Source organism: Ochotona curzoniae, unplaced genomic scaffold (genome assembly GCF_017591425.1).
Source record: "Ochotona curzoniae isolate NIBS_2020 unplaced genomic scaffold, NIBS_Ocur_1.0 scaffold_3223, whole genome shotgun sequence".
Lineage (NCBI taxonomy): Eukaryota > Metazoa > Chordata > Mammalia > Lagomorpha > Ochotonidae > Ochotona > Ochotona curzoniae.
In genome coordinates this window covers 11327623-11349024 of record NW_024467108.1, presented here as the reverse complement: position 1 = coordinate 11349024, position 21402 = coordinate 11327623, and the positions used below count along the sequence as shown (strand labels likewise).

General features: G+C 37.6%; 1 protein-coding gene across 13 annotated transcripts in view; it reads left to right on the top strand.

Moving 5' to 3' along the window:
- Positions 1 to 21402, top strand: part of DLG2 (discs large MAGUK scaffold protein 2) — a 1763217-nt gene that overhangs the window by 1732270 nt on the left and 9545 nt on the right. For 8 of the 13 annotated variants that reach the window (XM_040964339.1, XM_040964337.1, XM_040964342.1 and 5 more), the window contains 4 exons: positions 7268 to 7313; positions 16571 to 16621; positions 17564 to 17665; positions 20686 to 20858. In XM_040964339.1, the coding sequence (XP_040820273.1) occupies positions 7268 to 7313; positions 16571 to 16621; positions 17564 to 17665; positions 20686 to 20858 (372 nt within the window). Of the gene's footprint in view, positions 1 to 6400; positions 6501 to 7267; positions 7314 to 10107; positions 10150 to 16570; positions 16622 to 17563; positions 17666 to 20685; positions 20859 to 21402 lie in introns of all 13 variants that reach the window. The other 5 variants (XM_040964332.1, XM_040964335.1, XM_040964338.1 and 2 more) reach the window with 2 other exon arrangements.

Genomic DNA, 21402 nt, shown 5'->3' with positions numbered 1-21402 from the left:
CAGAGACAACACTGACTGAAAAAAGAAAGATTCCCGACTTCCAGGAAGTTTAGACTGGCATAAGGGAAAGCAGCCAATGAGCAAACATGTGAAAGTAGTTGATGATGAATGTGGAAAAAGTAAAGGAGGGCAAAGAGGGACAGCCAGTGCTATCTTTGACAAATCAGCCAGCAAAAGCCTCCCATCAGGGAGCAGATTTGAGTGGCACTCTGGCCATCTGGACAAAGTGCAAAATCGGCTACTAGGGGGAGAACATCACAAGCAGAGAGAAGAGGAAGGGCAAAGCCCTTGAAGCAAGGTGCTGCTTGGAGATTCGAAGAAAAGCACCAAGACCTGTGTGGCAAGAGTGTGGTGCAACAAAGAAGTCACAGGAGCATGTGAAGTCAAAGCAGTCATTAGATTCTAGATTACGGAGAGCCTTGTTGGCCATGTTGGAGATTTGGGATTTTTATCCTCAGGAGGGAGGGAGGGATTGTCGTAAGAACTATATAAACTACATTGAATCCATTCTCTCTGTATTACTATCACACTTAGCTTTAGAATATACTCAGGATACATGGAGGACTGTTTTCCTCAAATTATTTTTAAAATAATCCAATGCATCAAATCTTTGCAACTATAAATATTTCAATGTAATACAACCACTCTGCCAGTATCACACTAAAAAAATTCAATTACTGGATTAATAAATAGCCAATATTTTATCACAGTGAAGATTGGCAAAAGGCAGTGTTGCTGTTTTCTGCATTACAATTTTGTTTGAACTCAGATCAAAATTCTCATTGTGTATACATTATAATTGACCGATCTGTCTTAAGTCTTTTCTAATCTATAAATGTCCCTTTCCTGTTTTGGTTTTCTTGCAGGTCTTATGTTGAAAAAGCCAGGTTGTTTGCCTTTTAGTGTTTTCCACACTTCATATTTTGTTAAAAGCTTCGTTAGGGTATAATTTAACATGTTGCTGTGTCCTTATTCCTATAAACTTGTAGTTGCGTCTAGAAATTTGATTAAATTCACATATACTTGAATGAGTTTTAGTCTGTTTTGTGATTAACCAGCAGCTTACAAAACCACTTTGAATAATATTTTGCTCTTTTATCTGGAGGAACATAAAATGTGATGCTCGATGCCTGGATCCATTCATCCATTAGGATTGCAAAAGGAACCATGTTACAACTATGCATTGTTGCACACACTATGTATACATGAATTCATAGAAACACAGTAGAAGCATTTCTGGGAACAGATCAATATCAAGCCAAGTCTTGTCTTTTCCATAATCCATCTTATCTCATTATTACTAGTTCTCTAACCATTCTTGCTTTAAAATTCTCTTTCTGGGAACAGGAGTTGTAGCCAACAGAGTTATACTGTCCGTTGCAATGCCCACTCCCCTATCACAGTGCCTGATTCAATTCCTGGCCACCCCATGCTTCCAATGCAGTTTCCTGCTGATACACATGAGCAGTAGAAAATGACAGCCAGAGTACTTAGGCTTCTGTCCCCTATGTAGTGTGCCCAGATGGACTTCCTGAATTCTGACAGCCCTAATTATAATGGCCATTTGATGCATGAATCAGAGGATGCAAGATACTTTCTCCACTTTCCTTCTCTCCACTCTCCCTCCCGCCTCCTCTTTCTTTCTCTCTGCCTTTCAAATCAATATATATCAATACATATATATATGTATATATGTATAAATTTGTAATCTTTTAGGAGAGTAAAAATTGTGAACACAATTATTTTAGAAGAGGGGAGATAGAATGATTTAAGAGGGGAAAAGCATTTATAAAAGCACAAAGGCCACAGAAAAGGTGTATCTGCACTCAGGATAAATTTAAATCTAAGTTCCTCCCTGAGAACATTCATATCACGAGGGTGACATTTCAGAACTACAAAACATTTGAAGCTTGAGAAATTAGAACAGGAAGATGAGAGAAGTGAAAACACAGTCCTGGTTCTGAAGTTTTCTGGATGAGAATAAAAATATGTCAGTTCTTTCACATGTCTTTAAGAAGATGGAATTTGAGAGAGAAGGAGTGGTTTGCGTTTTTTCATTTTCTTTTCTCGGGAAGCATGTATTTTATCTTTAGGCAGTGTGTCACTGTCGTTGCATCTTAGGGTGGGCTGGGCAGTTTCATGCCTTTTGATCTAACAACCTGGAGACTCAAGAGTGACAGTGATAAGGTCCTGACTCCTGGCATGAGTGCTCCGATGTCTGTCACAACATGAAAGGTATTCATTTAACAGAGACAGGATATAAGCAAAAGAAACACATGTGTGCTTGACTGCAAAGGTTGGAGGAGGCAGTTTCCTCTCATTTGATTAAATGGAAAAGATGTTTATGCTAAATAATGTGAGAAACCTGTGATTGCTTTTTCTTCTCCGATGGGATGTGTGGTTGAAAAGTTTTTTAAAAACTTTTTATTGAGATATAACTCACATCATATATAACTCACTCACTGGAATGTATGATTCAGTGCTTTTAGTGTATTCAGAGCATTATGCAATCATTACCACAACCTAATTTTAGAGCATTTTATCTTCCCTGAAAAAAGAAAAATTTTATGCACTTCCCACTCTCTGCATCCCTACAAAATCAACTTTGTTTCTATAAATTTGCCTGTCACAGGTAATTACCTTTTAATCACAGTACAGCCTGTCCTTCTGAAATTCTTTTGTTGTTGTTTATGTTTATCATAAGAACCAAAACAATGAATAAAGCCCTCAAAAATATAAATGCATAGCAACAATTGTAACAGAATAAGCAAAACGAAAGTTGTTGAATCTGACAGCATCTAATGGATTAAGCAAGTATTTGTGAAACTGTGGTAATAACGGAGTGTGTCATAACTTAAGAAAGTCAAATGCTCATAATTTGAAATAAAAACTTGAAGCAGGCTTGGTTTGTGAAAACCTCTTCTGTTTAAATGATTACCATTATTAGCTACCAGTAATATTGGTAAATTCAGCCTGTCACTTCACTGCTCACTTATTGTGTTCCTTTGGGAAAATAACAGCAAGTGTGTAAAATTCCATTTCTTCTTCTGTAATATGGGAAAATGATGATGAAGGTAGCATGGAAATTAACATGCATAAAGCTTTTAAGAACATATGTAGCACATAAATGCTCAATAAATGTTAGTTGTCACTGAGTCACTCTTACCCACAATAATGTACTTCTATTGAAAAGCAGAACTTTGATATGCCAACTTGCCAGTTGCCACATTTGATTGACATTTTCAATCTCTAGTCAAGAAACTTCCTGCTGAGAAAGAAACAAATCTGGATTTAAGATACAGTAATGTTGGGAGAGGAAGAATAGCATTGACCAACTACAATTAAGAATTACGATTGTAAGCTGGCCTTCAATGGCTTCAGAACCACACATTCTGTCAATAGAAACAATGCTAATTTATTCTTCTCACTTAGCACATATATAACAGATTTTCTATATTAAAAGAAAAATTATACTAGCAAAAGGCTTATATAATTATGTCATACATGCTTAATAAAAATGTTAGAACCTTATAAGCTACCTGTAATTTCATACAGTTGAAATGTATAAACAGAGACCCTAAATGTGTGACTTTTAAATCTGTTGAATGTGAACTGAATGTATAATTTGGTTTTATATCCCTTAGAGTAAGGAAACATAACCACCAACAATGCCATTATCTTCTCTTTAATTCTAATGCGAAATGGCTTTTGCTCATAAGTTTGCTATGTGAAATAACTTTATTTTTTAGGTATTACAATGTATTTTCTGTTCTTTTAAATGATGTGGTACTGAGTACTATAATGTCCCAATCAGATTACTCATGATACACAACATTTTCATAATTGGGAAATGTTAACACATTACATGCCTTGCTTTGGTACATAAAAGAATTAATCACAGACAACACCCTTTCATCTTCCTTTGGCCCTGAACACACTTTAAATGATGTGGCTTGCATGCAGCTTCACTTGAGGCCCCTTCCTTCCGTGTCTGTATTTACTCCCTAGGCTTTACTCCTTGGCGCTATTTTGTATATTTGCATGAAAATTCATAAATTTTTTTTGCATGAAAGTCATTCATAATGTTGAAGATAAATGTCTAACATACCTTGCAATATCATGTGCCATTAACTCTTATACATATTTTTTTTTCAGTTACTGAGATTTAAATATGCCTGAAATGTAAAAGTGGCATGGAACTGGAGTGATGCAAGAACATTTAAGATTCCTTTAAGGATTATCACTTTTAATTTGGAACATGGTGGGCAGTTTCCTAACTAATCTTCGGAAATTGATCACCCTTTATAAATTGAGATAAAACTATTGCCCACTGGTGCTGTCAGCAGACTAATCTATTCTGAAGTGATTGTCTTTTTTTTCGCCAGAGCGTGTATTGTTAGAACTTGAAAGTAAAGCATAAAATTTTCCTTTGATTTAGAAATTGTTATTCAATTGATTTATCATTTTTCATAAAAGTTTCTCCAAGGAACATAAAATTAAACTCCACTGACTTTGGTGCAAGCTGATAATATCTAAAAACAGTCACAATGACAGCATCAGTGGTTTTGTTGACTTACTGCCCTCTTGATGAACAAGACTGCCAAAATGGATGAAATGATATATAAGTCAAGAGTATACAAAAAAATAAATTATTTGCACCATTTTATAAGCTTCAAATCCATAAGGGCAAGTGACTAATTCTCTTCAATGGAACAAAATGCATGCATCCACACAAGTGCTCTTCCCTTCCCAGAGTCCATGGGGCAGGCTCTACAATTGTTCCTGCCAGCTGCCATTGCTAAGAATGTTCTAGAATACCCCTTTCAAATTACCTTCAGAGTCTTTAATACCTATCAGACAACAAATCATGTTCTAAAAAGAGTGAGTTTACATTTTTAAACAGATAAAAAAAAATCCTCAAAACCATTCAAATAAGGATGGTAATTAAGCTGGAGAAACATACTGGTTATTAACATATGAATGTGAAATTAATAAAACTCACATGGCCCTTAGCTTATAAAATGACTATGAACATTTTTTCCAAAGAATACCACAAAGCGTTTACATAATAACAGCAGCAGTGAAATAAGTAAAATCTTAAGGAGTATCTCTGGAAAGTCCATGATGTATACTTTAACTAATAAATTTTAGTATCTACAGTACATTAGGCCAGATATAGGTGTATTACCTTTTTTACAATTTAATTGTATATTTTTATTAGAAAGACAGGTTTTACACAGAGAAGGGAAGATAGAGAGATCTTCCATCTACTGGCTCACTCTCCAAATGGCTGAAACAGCCAGAACAGCTGATCTACAGCCAGTAACTAGGAACTTCTTGTGGGTCTCCCATGCGTGTACAAGCTCTCAAAGCTTTGGGACATCCTCTATTGGTGCCCTAGGATATGAGCATAGAGCTGTGTCATAAGTGGAGCAGCCGAGACACAAACCATCACCTACATGGGATACTAGCACTTGCAGGTGGAGGATTAGCCCAGTGAGCTACCATGCCCGTGCTCAAATGCATTTTTATTTTAACCTAATTTAAGCTAAAGAGATTGCTTAAAGAAAGCTATTTTTATATTTATCAGAACACAGAGAAATGACTGTCATTTCTCCTTTACTGAGGAAATACCAAGTTAATATCCCTTTGTCAGCAATTGGAACAGATTTTGGTTGACTGTTTCTTGGCTGTCACCAACTGTCTTGTGATACTGGCATGGCATGGAAACTACATCACTGGCTCCCTGTCAGTAAAATGTGGAATTGGACTTAAATTATCTTTAAAATCTTTGTTTTAATAAAAATGTTATGCCATGCTACCATTATCATATACCTGTATGGAAGACTATTGCTTTCACTATGTCAGCAATTTGTACATTTGTCTGTAGTTTTAATTAAATCCAAACTAAAATAACTCAAGTTGAAGTCATTGCAAAAGACAATTAGACTTTGAAAAGTTATGTCTTGAATGTAGTATTTTCCACATGACAATGATAAGGTAGCATTTGTAAAAAAAAAAAAAAAAAACTGTATCATGGCCTAGATGAAGGCACTGAGGTTTAAAGAGACTAAGGTACCTGTTGATAGTGACAGACTGATAAAACATAGAGCAAGGTCAAGGACTCCGGGCCTTTGGCTTCCAGCGAAGATTCCTTTCTGCCAACATCATTCTGTACCCAGCCTTTGGAGCAGGAATCAATCCTTCTCATGTGTCATCACCCAGAATTTACACTCTCTGAAAACAAAATCTGACTTTAAAGCCCTCCGGCACCTCTGAGAGGAATCCACTTGCGTCACTACAGCTCTCTCTGCTTTTACAGACTAGTTGTTTTGTCAGCATGAGTGTGACAACAATTAGACGTCCCCTGTTTTTGCCCCATGCCTTTTCTCCTTCACAGTCATTCAATGACAAGCGTAAAAAGAGCTTCATCTTTTCACGAAAATTCCCATTCTACAAGAACAAGGAGCAGAGTGAGCAGGAAACCAGTGACCCTGAACGTAAGTAGATTCTCAAAGATAATGTCACATGCAACACGAGAGAAAAAAAAACCTTCACTGGCAACACGCATGTTGTAGGCTCTCCCACGCCACATGCCTAGGCAAACGACAGGCAGGCAGGTCAGGTCTTACTACTGTGACCAGTGCTTGGCTGCAGTCTGGATCCTTCTCCGTCATGTCGCTCTCCAAGGCAGAAAGCACTGGACAGGGACTTGCTCCAATTGGCGTTTATCTGTGACCAGGACTAGGGCTTGTCTGCCTTTTCAGTATCTTGCCACTTTGTAGGGCCTGGGATAAACTCCTTTTCTGGGAAATACCAGATCTCATTGCCGCATATATTTTTATTGGGGGCACTTACGTTACCTTTCTTGATTACTAACACGTTTGTCCAACAAACATCAAATTGTTACATTGGTGAATACTAAATCGAAAAATTGGATAAGAAATTGGGAGGTGATTACCTAAGTGGTAATACTTATGTGGCAATACAATGGGGAAAAACGTATATGCTAAATCTTTCTTTTCTTTTCTTTTTTTTCTTTTGTCAAATTCTTAAACCTTTCAAGTTGTTTTCCAAATCAGACATTTCCTACTTGAGCAGGGAATTTGGGGTAAAAGCTGTTTCAGAGGCAGCAAGAGAGGGATCCAGATTGCTCAGGCAACACGGTCCGTCATGGTAGTATCCATTTCAACTCCACTGACTTCTTCCTTCCTCTTCCGTGGCTGTTCTTCCTCTCTCATTGCTCTCTCTGGGGACTTCCATGCAGGACATCCCCGGATTAGGTGACGACGGTTATGGAACAAAGACTCTGAGTAAGTTTCCAGGAATGGTCACTGTAACTTTTCCTTTCCTTTTGAGTTTGGCTTTTGTTCCTTTTCTTGAGGGCCTTCCACTCCTAGCATGCACAAGATACGAGTTTTATTTGTTACCTAGCTGTGAATGCTCCTACAAAGTAATTTCCAATCGTTTTGTTCTGCATGTCAGCATTTAAAAGCACAGCGTGCCAGGCACTCTAACTTCTGTTGCAGTTAACACCTTCCCTTTCTGACCGTGTGATATGATCAGCATGGTCCTGATGCCTGCATAGCATCACTTGCTCTGCTGCCCATCTTCTCCTGGAGAGCAAGAAACCATGTTGAAGGAAAGGGTGAGCTTGATGTTCCAGAACAGCAACGTGGGAATGCACTGTATGTTCTTTCCGCTGCCTTTTCACAGGGAAATACTGAACAACCTTGCCAAATTCCATAACTGAGTTATACAGGAGATATTTTGTAGTCAATAGGAACATGCATTCTCCAAAAGTAAATAGTACGCTTTTTGATCTTCTATAAGTAATCTGTTATTATTAACTTTAATTCATTTTTTTCTCCAACTTGCAGTGATCCTGCTTGAAACGTTTGTATGATAAAGTTCTAAATGTCTCTTGATATGTTTTACTATCAGTGATTTATTAGCTGTGTTACATAAGCAGATCCTCACTTAGTAATATAGAATGAAAAATATATTAACCCTGAACATTTGCTAGTTATTCATTTCTTTAGTCTGTGTCTCATTGCACTAAGCAATTAAAACTTTCCTCTGTATCAATATTACTATGCTATGAATTTTTCTTTCTTTGTTACTAACCCCTTTGCTTAGGCACCACTGAAATGAAAACAATTTTGTGTCTTTTGTAACTGCATCACATAATGAATAGTTTTGTTTTGCTTTTATTTTAACAGCTATGGGCACTATTTATAGAAGCTGTTCATTTCATTTGTATAAAACAAGATAACATAGAGCTGGACTTCGTTTTCAAAGGCTGTTTATATAACCCCTCCTAATAATGTCCTTCATAATTCAAATTGCCAATTTGGAGGACTTTTTTAAAGATATATATTTGTAGAAAACAAAATCTGATCAAGAATATGGTCTCCTTGAAGTAGAAAATTTTAACTTTGAATCATATGGAATGTAATATGGATTTTTCTTGAATTCAGTAGCTAAAATTCAAATATTGATTTATCTGGATCAAGCACCACCAGACAGAATCAGTAAATCTTGAATTTGAGAAGGAAGAGAGACTTTTTGTATTACTAATAATAAGCATCACTAAGACATAGTTGTTCTGAGAGTATTGAAAAATATAACTGATGCCCTTTTAAGTCCTGAATATTTAAATCTTTCTTTACTTTTTAAAAACTGAGCAGACTTAAAGAGTAAAACTTAAAAACAAACTCTGAACTCTAAGCTCTTAAGATAATAATGTACATGAAGACACACTGTTGTTGGGTATGTGCCATAACTTTCTCCTCGGCAATAAAGCAGATTTGCACAAATTCATCCACACTGCTTTCCCTGGAGTTCCATTACACTTGTAACATTTATGCCACGTAATTTTAGCAGAGACCACTGCAAGGAGCATGATTCTTGTGACTTTAACACATGATTTGATTTTCAGTTTCATGCTCTAAAAGTCATCCATCCAGTTGGAAAGAATACATAATATCAAATACCTTTTTGAAGTACACTTTTACTGTTAGAGAATCGTATTGTATATCCTTTTCCTCTTTCTAAAAATGTGCTACAGTTCTCACTTTTTAAAAAAAAAGCCAGTGCTTTTGCTAATAAGCTTCAGAAATCAAATAGTTGCCTATACTTCATTTAATTCACGTTATATATGTGGATGTTGATAACCAATTAGTTGCCCTTTTGTACCTCAGCAAATGAAAGAAAATGATTTTGAAGTAAAAACACAAAATTTGGTTTATAACAAATACAACCCTATTTCAAATAAATCTTAGTTTAGTTGGAAAAAAAAAAGAAAGAAAAGCTATGGATTATCACTATACTAGCAAGTCATTCAGCATGAATTAAAAATGTATTTCGTGTCAGGACCTGTGTGGGGTGTCAGGCCATTTATCTCCTGCCTGCGCTATTCTTCCAGAATCCAATAGCTCTCCAAACAAGGATCTTAAAATACAAACAAGGAAATATTGAGCCGATTCATAAGACATTTTTCAATGACTAGTTCCTTCCTCTACGATTTATTACTCACTCAGTGAAGTAGTAACAATCTTCAAGAATGTCTTTTCATGCTGAAAATTTGTTTAGCAAACATTTAAATAGAAAAAAAAGAAAAAAAGCCCTTGAGATGCAATTTCAGAAGCAGTGTTCCTGTAAAATACTTAAAGGCTGAACTAGAGAAACAAAAAGCCTGCAAGAGAACAGTGCCTACTCACTGGAGGATCCTAAATTTGTAGTCAACAAAGCGTTCAGTCTAGACATACCAGCCTTTGAGACATGAATCCAGAAAATCAGAGCTATGTGAATGTGTCCTAGTATTTATTCTTTTTCAAATTGCCTACATTGACTTTCCGTTTTCGGTAATTAAATATATTTTTCTTCACTTGCTAAAAAAAGAAGTCATTACAAGCCAGCAGCTTTCTGTAGAGATAAAGTTTTCATCTTCTTTCTCTTACACAAATTTTCTTAACACAGTCTTCTCTGCCGCCTTTACTTGCCTTTTGCTCACATTTCTAGTAGCCTTGCATGATTGTATTCTTGTCCGTTCTGGCTGCTCTCCAATGCTTGGTATCTCTTTAATTTGCTGTGCTGTTCTTGCAGAACATGTTTCTTCTAATGCCAGCGATAGCGAAAGTAGCTACCGTAAGTTATTGCTTTAGTTTGCAGTTTTTTTTTCCTTTGCATTTGCCCCATTGCCTGTGGTGGTCATTTCAGATTTTTTTGTTGTTGTTTTTCAATTATTGCTGCCTTTTATCATCCTTATCTAAAGCAAATGGCTTGAAATGAAATAATCATTTGATGTGGAAAGACACAAAAGACACTGGAGACACTGGCTGCTTAAGTAATTTGCACAAACAGTAACTGTCTTCCTAATAAATAATTCCACTCTCAGGTGGCAGTGATCCAATGATTTGATTCTCAAAAAAAAAAAAATGGTGGGGGTCCAGGGAAAGTTCAACATGGCTTTTAACCTCTATCTCTCAAAATATCCTAAACTCCCTGCAGAAGAATTGAAAAATCATCCTGGTTTCATTTTCCTTCTCATTTCTTTTCTTTGCTTGGCTCCCCTTTGAGAGAGAAATCTTTGTAAATTACAGTGTTTCTTTTAAATCGGGTATGAATCTTTTATATCACTTTCGCCTTGATTAATATTTCAGGGGAGATACTATAAAGTAAGTAACTTTATTCTTTTGATGATTGGGAAAGTGATAAAAAGATTCATCCTCTAATGTGAAAGGAACTCACTTTTTTTTAATAGAAGTGAACAAATCTTGGATCAGAAAACTTAAGAGGTAGGTAACTATTTAAAAATTGGTTCTGCTGTTTATTTGGTCACCTCAAGCCATTTGCTTAATATGTGGAAATACTCACCAATCACCAAGCACATCCTTTTAATCTTTTTTTTTTTTTTGTGGTTTCTTACCACTTATATACTGGTTTTTGGTGATGGGTGTAGGTATATATTATCTCTGGGAAAATTTATGTAATAATAGCTTATACTCCTTAGTGGAAAAGATTACCCAAAATGTATTGCCAAAGCTACTAGAAAATTGTAGACCTAATGCATCTGATCCATGGCTACAAAGGCAGAAATTGGTATTCTCTTCTGTCTGGATATTGTATTAATTGAAAAATTAAAAAGGTGTTTTTCCCTTTATAGCATGGCACTTTACAAAACCATGCTTGTTAGAGGCAGAGTGCCAATTAGTATTCTTGGGGTATGGCCAATGTAATTTAGATTTTTAAACAAAAAGCTTTGGAGATTCAAACTGGTGGAAGTATAAAAAAATACTAAGAAGATGATGGATGAAGGTAGGAACCAGAAGAGGAAGAATAAATAAATCAAAGGATAAAATAAGTTTAAAAAAAGTTTGATATAATAACATCCTTGATCAGTGAAACCTCATCAGTTAAAAGCATCTAATTTTCTTATTGATGAAGGTCCTGTTGATAGGTTATGAAGGATTCTTGTTGTCAACTTGGTCCTTGATCCTTTTGCATTCTTCTCATTTTTATACTTTTATGACTGTCTTAACTAAAGAAAAAAATTCATTTAAGAAAAGAAGTCAAGAAAAGTGACCAAATCTTGTCTTCCCAATGCCCTAACTATGCTCAATTAATAAGGAAACATGTAACTTTTTCTTAGGTTTTCCAAAAAGTAATGACACTGGTTCCTTCAGTGTTCAGTTTTTAACTTTCGAATATGTGCTTCTATCCAGCAGTCCCAGTTACAGGACAGGAAAGCCTCATGCCTTGTTCTTTCAGTCTGTCTTTGAAAAATCACACTTTTTCAGAGTTTCTTAGAGACCCATCTTTATTTCAAGGGCTTCAAATAAGTAAATTATAAAATGGGCCAAACCTATCAGCTGCTTTACAACTTTTTAGAGTAGTATTCCAACACGTTATCAATAATTAATTTTTATTTACTCTCAAGTAGTAGATGTACATAAATGTTTATTGGGTGAACAAAAGGAAGCATATTTATAAACATGTTGAATTATCTACAAGAAAAAGTAGGAATTGAAATGGATTCTATGCTGTTATAAGAACAAAGGCAAAATCTAATCATCTTCATTGTATTTAATCACATCTCAGCTTACAGAAGGTCACCCACTCAGTTTTTCCTTACAGAGAACAAAGAGAAAAGACTCTTTTCCCCTCCAGGATGGAAATAGGAGGAATTACAGAGGACTGTCACTTACTATCTTCTCTATGCCATATCCTCCTCATAGGTTCAATGATGTAATACAAATACGAATAACTCTGGCTCTCAGCACCTATGTGTGGGAGAGAGGGAGATCAATCAATAGGTGAGAAAGTGAAATAAAACTTGCCATGAGCCAAGATGTAAGTCTAGTTAAAGACTAATGGGTCCATCACAAGTGGCTTAGCAGATGAAGCCACCCTTGAGCTGACGGGTAGGAAAATGAGGCACTTCTCAGCCAGAGGAGAAAAGGAAAGAACAGTCTAGAAAGAGAAGTGGAACAACGAATGTCACAGAGGTTGGGCAGTCAGGCTTCCCAGAAAGTACCAATTTTGAAATTAAAGAGATCTGTGGTTTTTTAGTGAATCTTTAGCTAAAATTTAGTGAACTTTGTGTTGTAAATAACATTATAAACAAATACAATTCATTCTCTTTTCACTGCTCTCCAGGTTCTACATTTTAGAACAAATCTATGTCCACTCTGAAAACAAAGAGGCAAAAAAAGAGAGAGAGAAGTCAGCGATGAGATATAAAGCCTTGGGCCATTGTATTTCACAATCCAGGGGGCACAAGTCATACTGTATCCTAGAACTGTGTAGCAGGGCAGCTTTATCTGTCTCATGTATTCCCTGAGGTGCACACACACACATGTGTGCACACAAACCTCAATTTCTAATAAATAGATCACATCTTTATTGCACCATATCAAGAACTGCAGATAATTTCTTAAGTCCAACTCTCTGGAGCACCAAATAATTACAGTGTGCATTATCTGCAAATCAAAACTTTCTCTTCATTATGGATTAATTTAGGAGTTCTGGCCGTCAATACATTAACAAACTACAGGCCTGTATACCTTTCATACAATGCTTGCATTGAGGGATGTTCATAAATACCCAGCAAGTATAGGGGGAACCAGGCAAATTGGCACCCCTGAAGATCTGTCATTTTCAAAATTCAGTAAAGCTCTTACAGCTTCTTGGATATAGGAACTCCTGATTGATTACCAATTCCACTGGCTTTCGCCAGATAATGAGGATTGCCAAAACAAGAATCTTAAAGAATTGATCTCATGAAACTGATCCAAGACTTCTCCACTGGAATCAATCCAGATGGTGGTCCTTCCTAAGCATGCTCCCTTAGACAGCTTTCGTTCCTTAGCCTTCATCAAGCAGTTTTTCATTACTTCTATCACCTCACTTCATTTCTGCTATAGAACTATTAGATATGTCTCACACAAAATCCCAGAGGTTGCACTTGTTACTAATGCATGATAACACTGTATTTCCGGCCAACACCTTTTAATCCTGGATCTCACATTTTTTTCACTCTTCTAGTTTACCATCCAAGCCTCCTGAGGTTTTTTTTTTTTTTTTCCCTAGTGCATTGCATTCCATATTGCCCATCAGGTCAATTCAAGCAGCCATATTTGTACAGCCTTAACCAAGAACTAAGCCAGGTTTTAGAAGCTTCAGGTTTGTTAACTAATTTAATCTTCTCAATAACCTGAAGAGACAAAGAGCCACTTATTTATGTTGTGACTCTGAGGAAATTATTCAAAATCTTTGAACCTTAACTCTCTCTTAAGTAAAATGAAGAACTTGGATTAGGACAGACACAGCAAACAGGCATCAGTATCCCAACCCTGACCAACAGGTAATCACTGCCTAAAAATATGTGCTGAAAATGTCAAGGCCACATTGAGGGTCAGCCATAACACAGGCAATGATCGGCTTGTGATGCCTGTCAAGGGCACAGAATGGGGAAATAACAATATGTGCAGTGCACTTGCCTTCTAGGAAATATGGGAACTCCAGATCTAAGTGGTTGCTATCCATAGCTCCAAGTGCCTAATTTATTCTTCAGTAATCATTACAAACAGACACCAAAAATTCAACTGAAGACATCAAGCACACTGCCACTAGTCTTTACTTTGCTTCTCCTTTTCGCTTCTAAAAATTCCTAAAGAAAAGCAAGTTTTTTTTTTAATGAAGGTATATTAGGGTCTTATTCTGAGCATGTCTTCCTATGCCTTGCTCCAGTTTACACGCACAGCATTTGGTGGCAGCTATGACAAAGTCCTCTGCCAAATCTCTGACAGTTGCAGAGGTCCAACAAGCCGCTCTGGGCTGTTCTGTCACAGTCAGCCCCGTGGTTGCCAAAACAAGACCAAGAAATAGTCTGCACCTTTTTGTCAGCTGCTATTTCTAAGTACCAACCCTCCAAAGGAAAAAAAAAAACAGAGAAACTACTCAAGATGACTCTTCTCTGGAGGTGACACAACAGCATTAAAAAAGAGAGAGCTGATGTTTTCAAATAAAACACCATATGACCTCTTATAGTCTGGTTTCATCCCCTGTCTCTGTGGCTCCCACCTCTGTGTGTTCGTTGGCTTGTTAGCTCAGCCAGCCCCATAGAATTCTACATCTCTTGCCCTTTTGAGCTGGCACAATCCACTCAAATCAGGAAAAGGATGTAGTTTCACCTCCTGACTCCTCCATGTAGCTTAGGAAACAGACAGACCTCATTAACATTTTCTGAGACAGCTTCCTCAAGCAGGAAATGGGTATCAGAAGAGCAGCTCACTCCAGACACAGCTGTGATATATAGACGCCAACAAGCACCAGATGAGAATTCTCTTTCCTTGGTGATAGTGACTTTTTTTTCCCTTCCACTTCTTTGTCTCCTTCCTAGTCCTCACTAGCCTTTTCATTCTTGAGCATGAAAGTGAAAATTGGTTTATGGTGCTGCTGAATGCACAGCAATTATGTAATGTCAACCTGCACAGCATTCCTGCAGGCTTCCTGGGTATTACACAGCATCTGCCTGTCACCAGATCTTAAGAACAGGCCTTGACACAGGGATGCTGCCATTGGTATCTTCCAAATCCTCCTCTGAGCCCAAATCAGTGCCTTCTGTTGTTAAAGATGAAAGCTAGACAGTATGGATGAGCTAATAACTATGTAACTCTCTAGCAAAAAATTATTCAAAGCTGTGCTTTGCTCTACTTTTCTGGATTTCAAAATATACATACTAACATCAAATATTTAAATTAAGTTTTTCCATTGAGTTAGAATGCCTCCTGTAACCGTGGGTTCCAAGGCTACTGGAAAGAGATTCACGTGAAAGCATGGCATGCTACATTTCTCCAGAGAAAACCATCCTTCCCAAAATGAAATGGGTGTACTGACAGAAACACAAAGCAGAATCTGTCTTTGACTTCAGTGTTCATCCTTTCTCTCAGGGCTGAAGTCAGAATGTGAATTCATTGACATTTGCCTTTGTGCTAAACACTCGGTCATGCCATTGGGACACAGTGATGAATGGGAAGCTGACCTTGTCTTTGTAGATTTCACAGTCTAATGGGAAGGCAAAAGGAGACAAACCTGGCCTTGATAGACTGTGAAATTGTTTCAACAAATTAATGAGGTTGTTGCCCTTTGATTTCAAGGAATCTTGCTTCCTATTCTATTCTTTCTCCACTATGTCCTCCAGCAAACACAAAAGTTAGTCACAAATAGACCTAATGCAGCAACTAGAAGTAACCCTCCTGGGTTTGCAGCTGGATAAGGTTAATCCCATGAAAAACTAGCTCATCAGCTGGGTGACACAGATGATTGAAAAAATAATTGTCAATACCCAATTTACTTTCCATGACTTTGACTTGAGGCCCATCCTTAATCAGAAAACGTGTAACAAATGGCATTGGAGAGAGGCTGACTCTTGTACGCCTTGCTTTCCTTTGGTTCTGTTTCTGAAGTTTCAAGGCATGATTTAGCAATACTTATAACCAATGATGTAGGGCATTCCTTAGTTCTTGCTGTTCTCCAAATGACCCATGGTAGTTCTTCAGATGAATTAATGGTAAAGAACTTAGTGCTCTGGAATATGCAGAGATGAGACCTTTTTTCTATGATAAATCAAACCAGCAGCACTTACTTTTGAATAATGTGCTTCTTGGGGAAAATAAAATAGATGAAATATAAGGTATAGAATTCTGATTATGTAGGAGCAGACTATGGGAAGGACCCTTCCCTTGAACAAAATGGCTTCGTTTCCGGGAGCAATGCTGGTGTAGAGGCCGTGGTGCTCCATTTCTCAGCATCAGATGGAAAGCCATCTCGCAGGTCACTGCCCTGCCGCAGATAGCTGGCAGCCAGTTATTACTGACAGTAATCACCTGGGAGAACAGTGCAGGAGAGTGTTATGAGCATGAAGGGACTTTTTTTTTAATGTTTCAAGTAGAGAGAAAGGAAAATTAACCCTCCACCATGTGTCTATTTTCAGAGCAGGGTTTATAGCTGTAGTATGTGACTGGTTTTTAGGCCACTGTAATTTTCTCCTTTCTTCTCTTCTCAGGAGGACAAGAAGACTTCATTCTTTCCTATGAGCCTGTCACAAGGCAGGAAAGTAAGTTTTTCAGCATGCTCCCTCATTTCTGGTTTCCAGGCCATAAGAGGTGTGACACCATCAAAGGAATAGCAGAGAGCTAAGGAAAATAAACTCTGCTTCACACTTAGTTGTCCCTAGAACCTACTCTGCCTCTGTCTCACACTCTTGCTCTCTCTCTTTGGCCCTTTCATCAAAAACCTGCTTTTCTGTTGGACATAGCCATTCTCAAAAGCATGTGGCAGCCCTCCCGATGAGAGTGGTCCTCAGTGACAGAATTTCCGAATCACCTAAAGAGCCCGGCTACAGCACCGATGGATGAAACCTCTCAAGAGGCTGATGTCAAGTCGGTGTGAGGAAGGCCTTTCTCAGAGACCTAAGACCCAGGCTAGCAATAGACGATCCAGTAGCCCAGTTTGCTAATGATACTGCAGAAAACTGAAGCATCATAGAAGTTGTAGCAAATAAAATTTAATTCCTTCTAATTCCAGATACTAAATATTATTGAAAAAAAAAAGACCCCAACAGAGTAGAGAGAGTATTTTTGAATCGAGGGAAACAAATGATAAAAGCATAGGTTTCATCTCTACTAACAATTACTTTTAAAAGTCTTTGTCTGAACATTAGCCAAACAGCTGGTTTAAATTCTTTTTTTCTCCCACTCCGTCGACTAAATTCAGTTGTTTTGACATTGTGTAGGCATACCCTGAGAATAAGCAAAACTCCTCCAAATAGTTCTGTTCAGACACCAACACTACCATTGCTTTCCCCTACTAGCAAATGCCAGAAATTAAGCCTGGCCAATATCCAAGCTTTAATTTCTCTGTGCGGGGCTGTCTGATGAAGATAACACTGTGAGCATTTGTATTCGGCAGCTTCACTTCCAGAATCACCCTTGCAGGGAGGTTTGGCAGTGGCCTGCAAGACTTTGTCCTCACCTGCATCTTCCGTTTCCTCTCATAGTTACCTATACTCGACCAGTGATTATCCTGGGCCCCATGAAGGATCGGATCAATGATGATTTGATATCTGAATTCCCAGATAAATTTGGCTCCTGTGTGCCACGTAAGTAATTGTTCTTTTTTTTTTTTTTGAAAAAGAAAAAAGCTTCATTTTTTTTAAATTTTATTTTTGATGATGTTTACACACTGTTTCAAAATCTTCCCCCCTCCTCCTGTATCTCGGGGGAGGGGATAAGTTAGGGGAGAAGCTGCACCCAGCTCCCCTACCACCCCAGTACTCGGGGATGGGGATGGCCACTTGATGCCATCCCAGGATCCACAAAGTGTTGGAAGGTTCCCATGAGTGTTGGAAGATTCCATGGTCATTCCTAGCCTAGCCTGTCATCACTCACCAGCTCTTAAACAAGCCAATGGAAATTGAAACTCCACAGGAGTAAGCCCACATACCCCCACAGATTCTGCCCCTGGTCCTGGTTCTCTCATATGCTGGTTAGTGTCATGATCCAGTCTAACATTACCCATCTCACTGGTGTGTACTCTGCTCTAACCTTGCCAGGCAGGTCGCCAGCTCTAACTTTAGTGTGTACTGGTGGGTGGTAGTTGCCTGTGATCCATGCTAACTTGCCCAATTGAGATCTCCCATGTGAGTTGGTGCATCTGTCTGACTCATACAAGTCCTGTGACTTACCTCCCAACCAGTTGATCTCAGTCCCCTCACCTATCTGCAAGTACAGTGGCTTTGTCAATGGGAGTCCCTCAGCAGTCATTCCTCACCTACAACATATTCTCTCAGTGGTCTTCCCTCCCACACATCTCCTTAACTCCCCACTCCCCCACCCCCAAACAATCCATGAACCACACACGTCAGGAGATCCCTGGCCTCACTCTGCCAGCCTGAATGAAGCCCAAGGTTTCCAAAGGCCCCCACTAGCACCATCCCATAGCCCCCACAAGCCTGCACCCCAGTTCCTCATGAGCACAAAGCTGAGCCCATGCCCCACGTGCAGTTAGCCGCAGGGCAACTGCTCACCGTGGAGCAAGTGCCCTAGGAAAAAGCTTCCTTCTTTATGGAATGATGAACCTAATGCTTTTCTCCAATAGTCTCCATCCATTGCATGCTGTCTGCATTCCTGTTTCAATTTCTCTGCCTTTCATCCGAGCTGCCATCTATTGTTCTCTGGTGAATGTGGTCATATCATGTTCTCTCCAAACTGACTGAAGTTCACTAGAATGCAGGCTGGATTCTTGTTGAACCCCCGGCATTTAGGACAGCATAAGATTTGTAAAGGGCGTAAATCCTAATCTGTCCTTATAAGTAGATTGAAATGTCATTGACATATTTTTTCCATTGAATGAGAGAAACCAGAAATTAAATTATATATTAAAATCATCTCAGAATGACTCAGGCTTATGTTTCAACCTCAAAGCCAAATAGCTTTCCCCATAAGTTTTGAATGTCTTGGATCTTGGAAGGATGAAGATAAGAAGGTAGGTATGAGTTTAATATACCCTGAATGCCATTACAGGCCTGACTGTACTTCCTTTGTCCTTATAGACGATTACCGGATCTCCTGCTCCCTTTGTGTGTAGCCTCAGAAGACTGTGCTCCAGCTCTCCCTCTACCACCATCAATGCCTTTCTTCACTCACTCACTTCTACTGTATCACATAGAAATGCTTTTTTTTTTGCTTTTTTTTTTTTTTTTGTGCACAGACAAGCCTATTAGGAAACTTTTAACCTATCAGATAAGGAAGCTCCTACATCTTGTCTCAATAAGTTTCCCTCTCTTACTCTCTCTCTTTCATAAGTTTTAGGCTTGCAATTGCCTCTGATGTTTCAATGGTATAAATTTCATGTGGAATAAAAGTCCCTAAGTACTATTTCCACTTTCCCTTCTGCATTATACACTCCATTCTCCCTATCTTTTTTTGTTAACACCACAATTTTATGGTTTAAAATATTTTTGATGAACAAAATAAATGCTAGAATGCTAAATAACAGAAAGTACATATAATCCCACACAATGCCCAGAGATGATATGACTGTTAACTTTCTTATTGATTTCCATTTACTTTTTCTGTAATTTTTCATTGGACTGTACATAGTCTTTTTCAAGTAACATTTTTGAAAGTTTATATAACTGTTTTAGATAGTTATTCTAATATAATTAATAACCTCCATGCATACACATTTTGCCTTTTCCCTATTTTCATGTTATAACTAAAATGGAATTATGTATTATAATATTGCTTGATATGAATATCTTTAAGGCTAAAACTACATCCAAAATTTTGGTCTTTTTTAAAAAAAAAATAGATTCTCAAAAAAAAGTAACTAAGTCCAAAACTAAAACTATTTTAACATTTTTATCTATACTAGCTAGATTATTTTTCCTTATTAATAATAAATTTAGATGGAGTACTTGTACTTACTTTTAGTCCCACTTTCATAGCTATTCTCTAACTTTGCATATTGTGAAAGCACAGAATGTATTTATAAACCTGCATCTTTTTTCCTCCCGATTATATGATATATTTTCCTACTTTTTGATTTGTCTTAAAGTTTGTTTTTTTTTTTAATTTTGTGATAGGTATACAGCTAGACTACATAGTTGAAAGTTTGGATCTTGTTATCTTCCTTTAAATAATACTAAATTTTGTTCTAGAAGGCAATTATTTACTAACACGGTGACTGGCTCTAGTTGTGACTTGGTTTTAGACTCCTAAAGTAAATCTTGAATTAATTTCCAAACATAGTCTTTTCTGGGATCCTAAAGGCTTAGTTTTGGCTGATATGCAATGTCTCCTAACTTTGTGTGACCCACTTACATTTCAAAAACAGCACCTGAGCAAAAGGGATGGGGTAAAAATCAGGTTCTCCACAAGTATTACTTTCTCAAAGATCCCAGCGCCAAGTTGCCTAAAGACAGTTTTATTCATGTAGTTTGTCTACTTTTTAAATTGTTTATGGTGAGAATGTAAGATGGTATCTACTATTATATAATATCCATCATGTTGCGTATATTCACATATCTATGTTAAGGGCACAGTGGAAAAAAATAGGCATAAGTGAATTTTGTGAATATAAATATATCTTAATGTCATTATCTTTTGCTTTATGAAGATACTACGAGGCCAAAGCGTGACTATGAGGTGGATGGCAGAGACTATCACTTTGTCATTTCCAGAGAACAAATGGAGAAGGACATTCAAGAACACAAGTTTATAGAAGCTGGCCAGTACAATGACAATTTATATGGAACCAGTGTGCAGTCTGTGAGATTTGTAGCAGAAAGGGTATGTTCTCCCTTCTTATCCCTAGAGGGATTGGCCGGGGTTGGGTGGTTGTTCCTGGTGGCAAATTGCTTTACCTACCCCCTTTCAGTCATCACTCTTTCCTGAAAACAGTTATGAAATTTTGACATTCAAGCAGAGAATCAACTTTATTGCCATGTCATAACCTTTGTAAGACAATTAATAGATTGAAAGTTTATGGGGATTTGTTTAGTCCTTAACTCACTATCCAATGCCCCACTACACAAAATTGAATTTTTCAGGAAAATTCATTTCCTTGGGTTTTCTAGATAAGATTCCTCAACTATGTGAGGGACTTCATTTTATTATCTCTGAAAACTTGAAGTCCTGCTGGTGAAGGGGTGAATTGATGGGAAGACTGCTTAGTCTGTTGCTGGCAAAAGTTGGAACTTAGAGAACGTTGAAGAGAGAGGACAGAGTAGGAAGGCGCATGGGTGTGGTGTTAAGAGCTGCCTTTAGAGAGATCCTATCTTTTAGGAATACAGAAAACCAGCTTTGCAGGAAAAAAATACTGGTTGAGTTGATT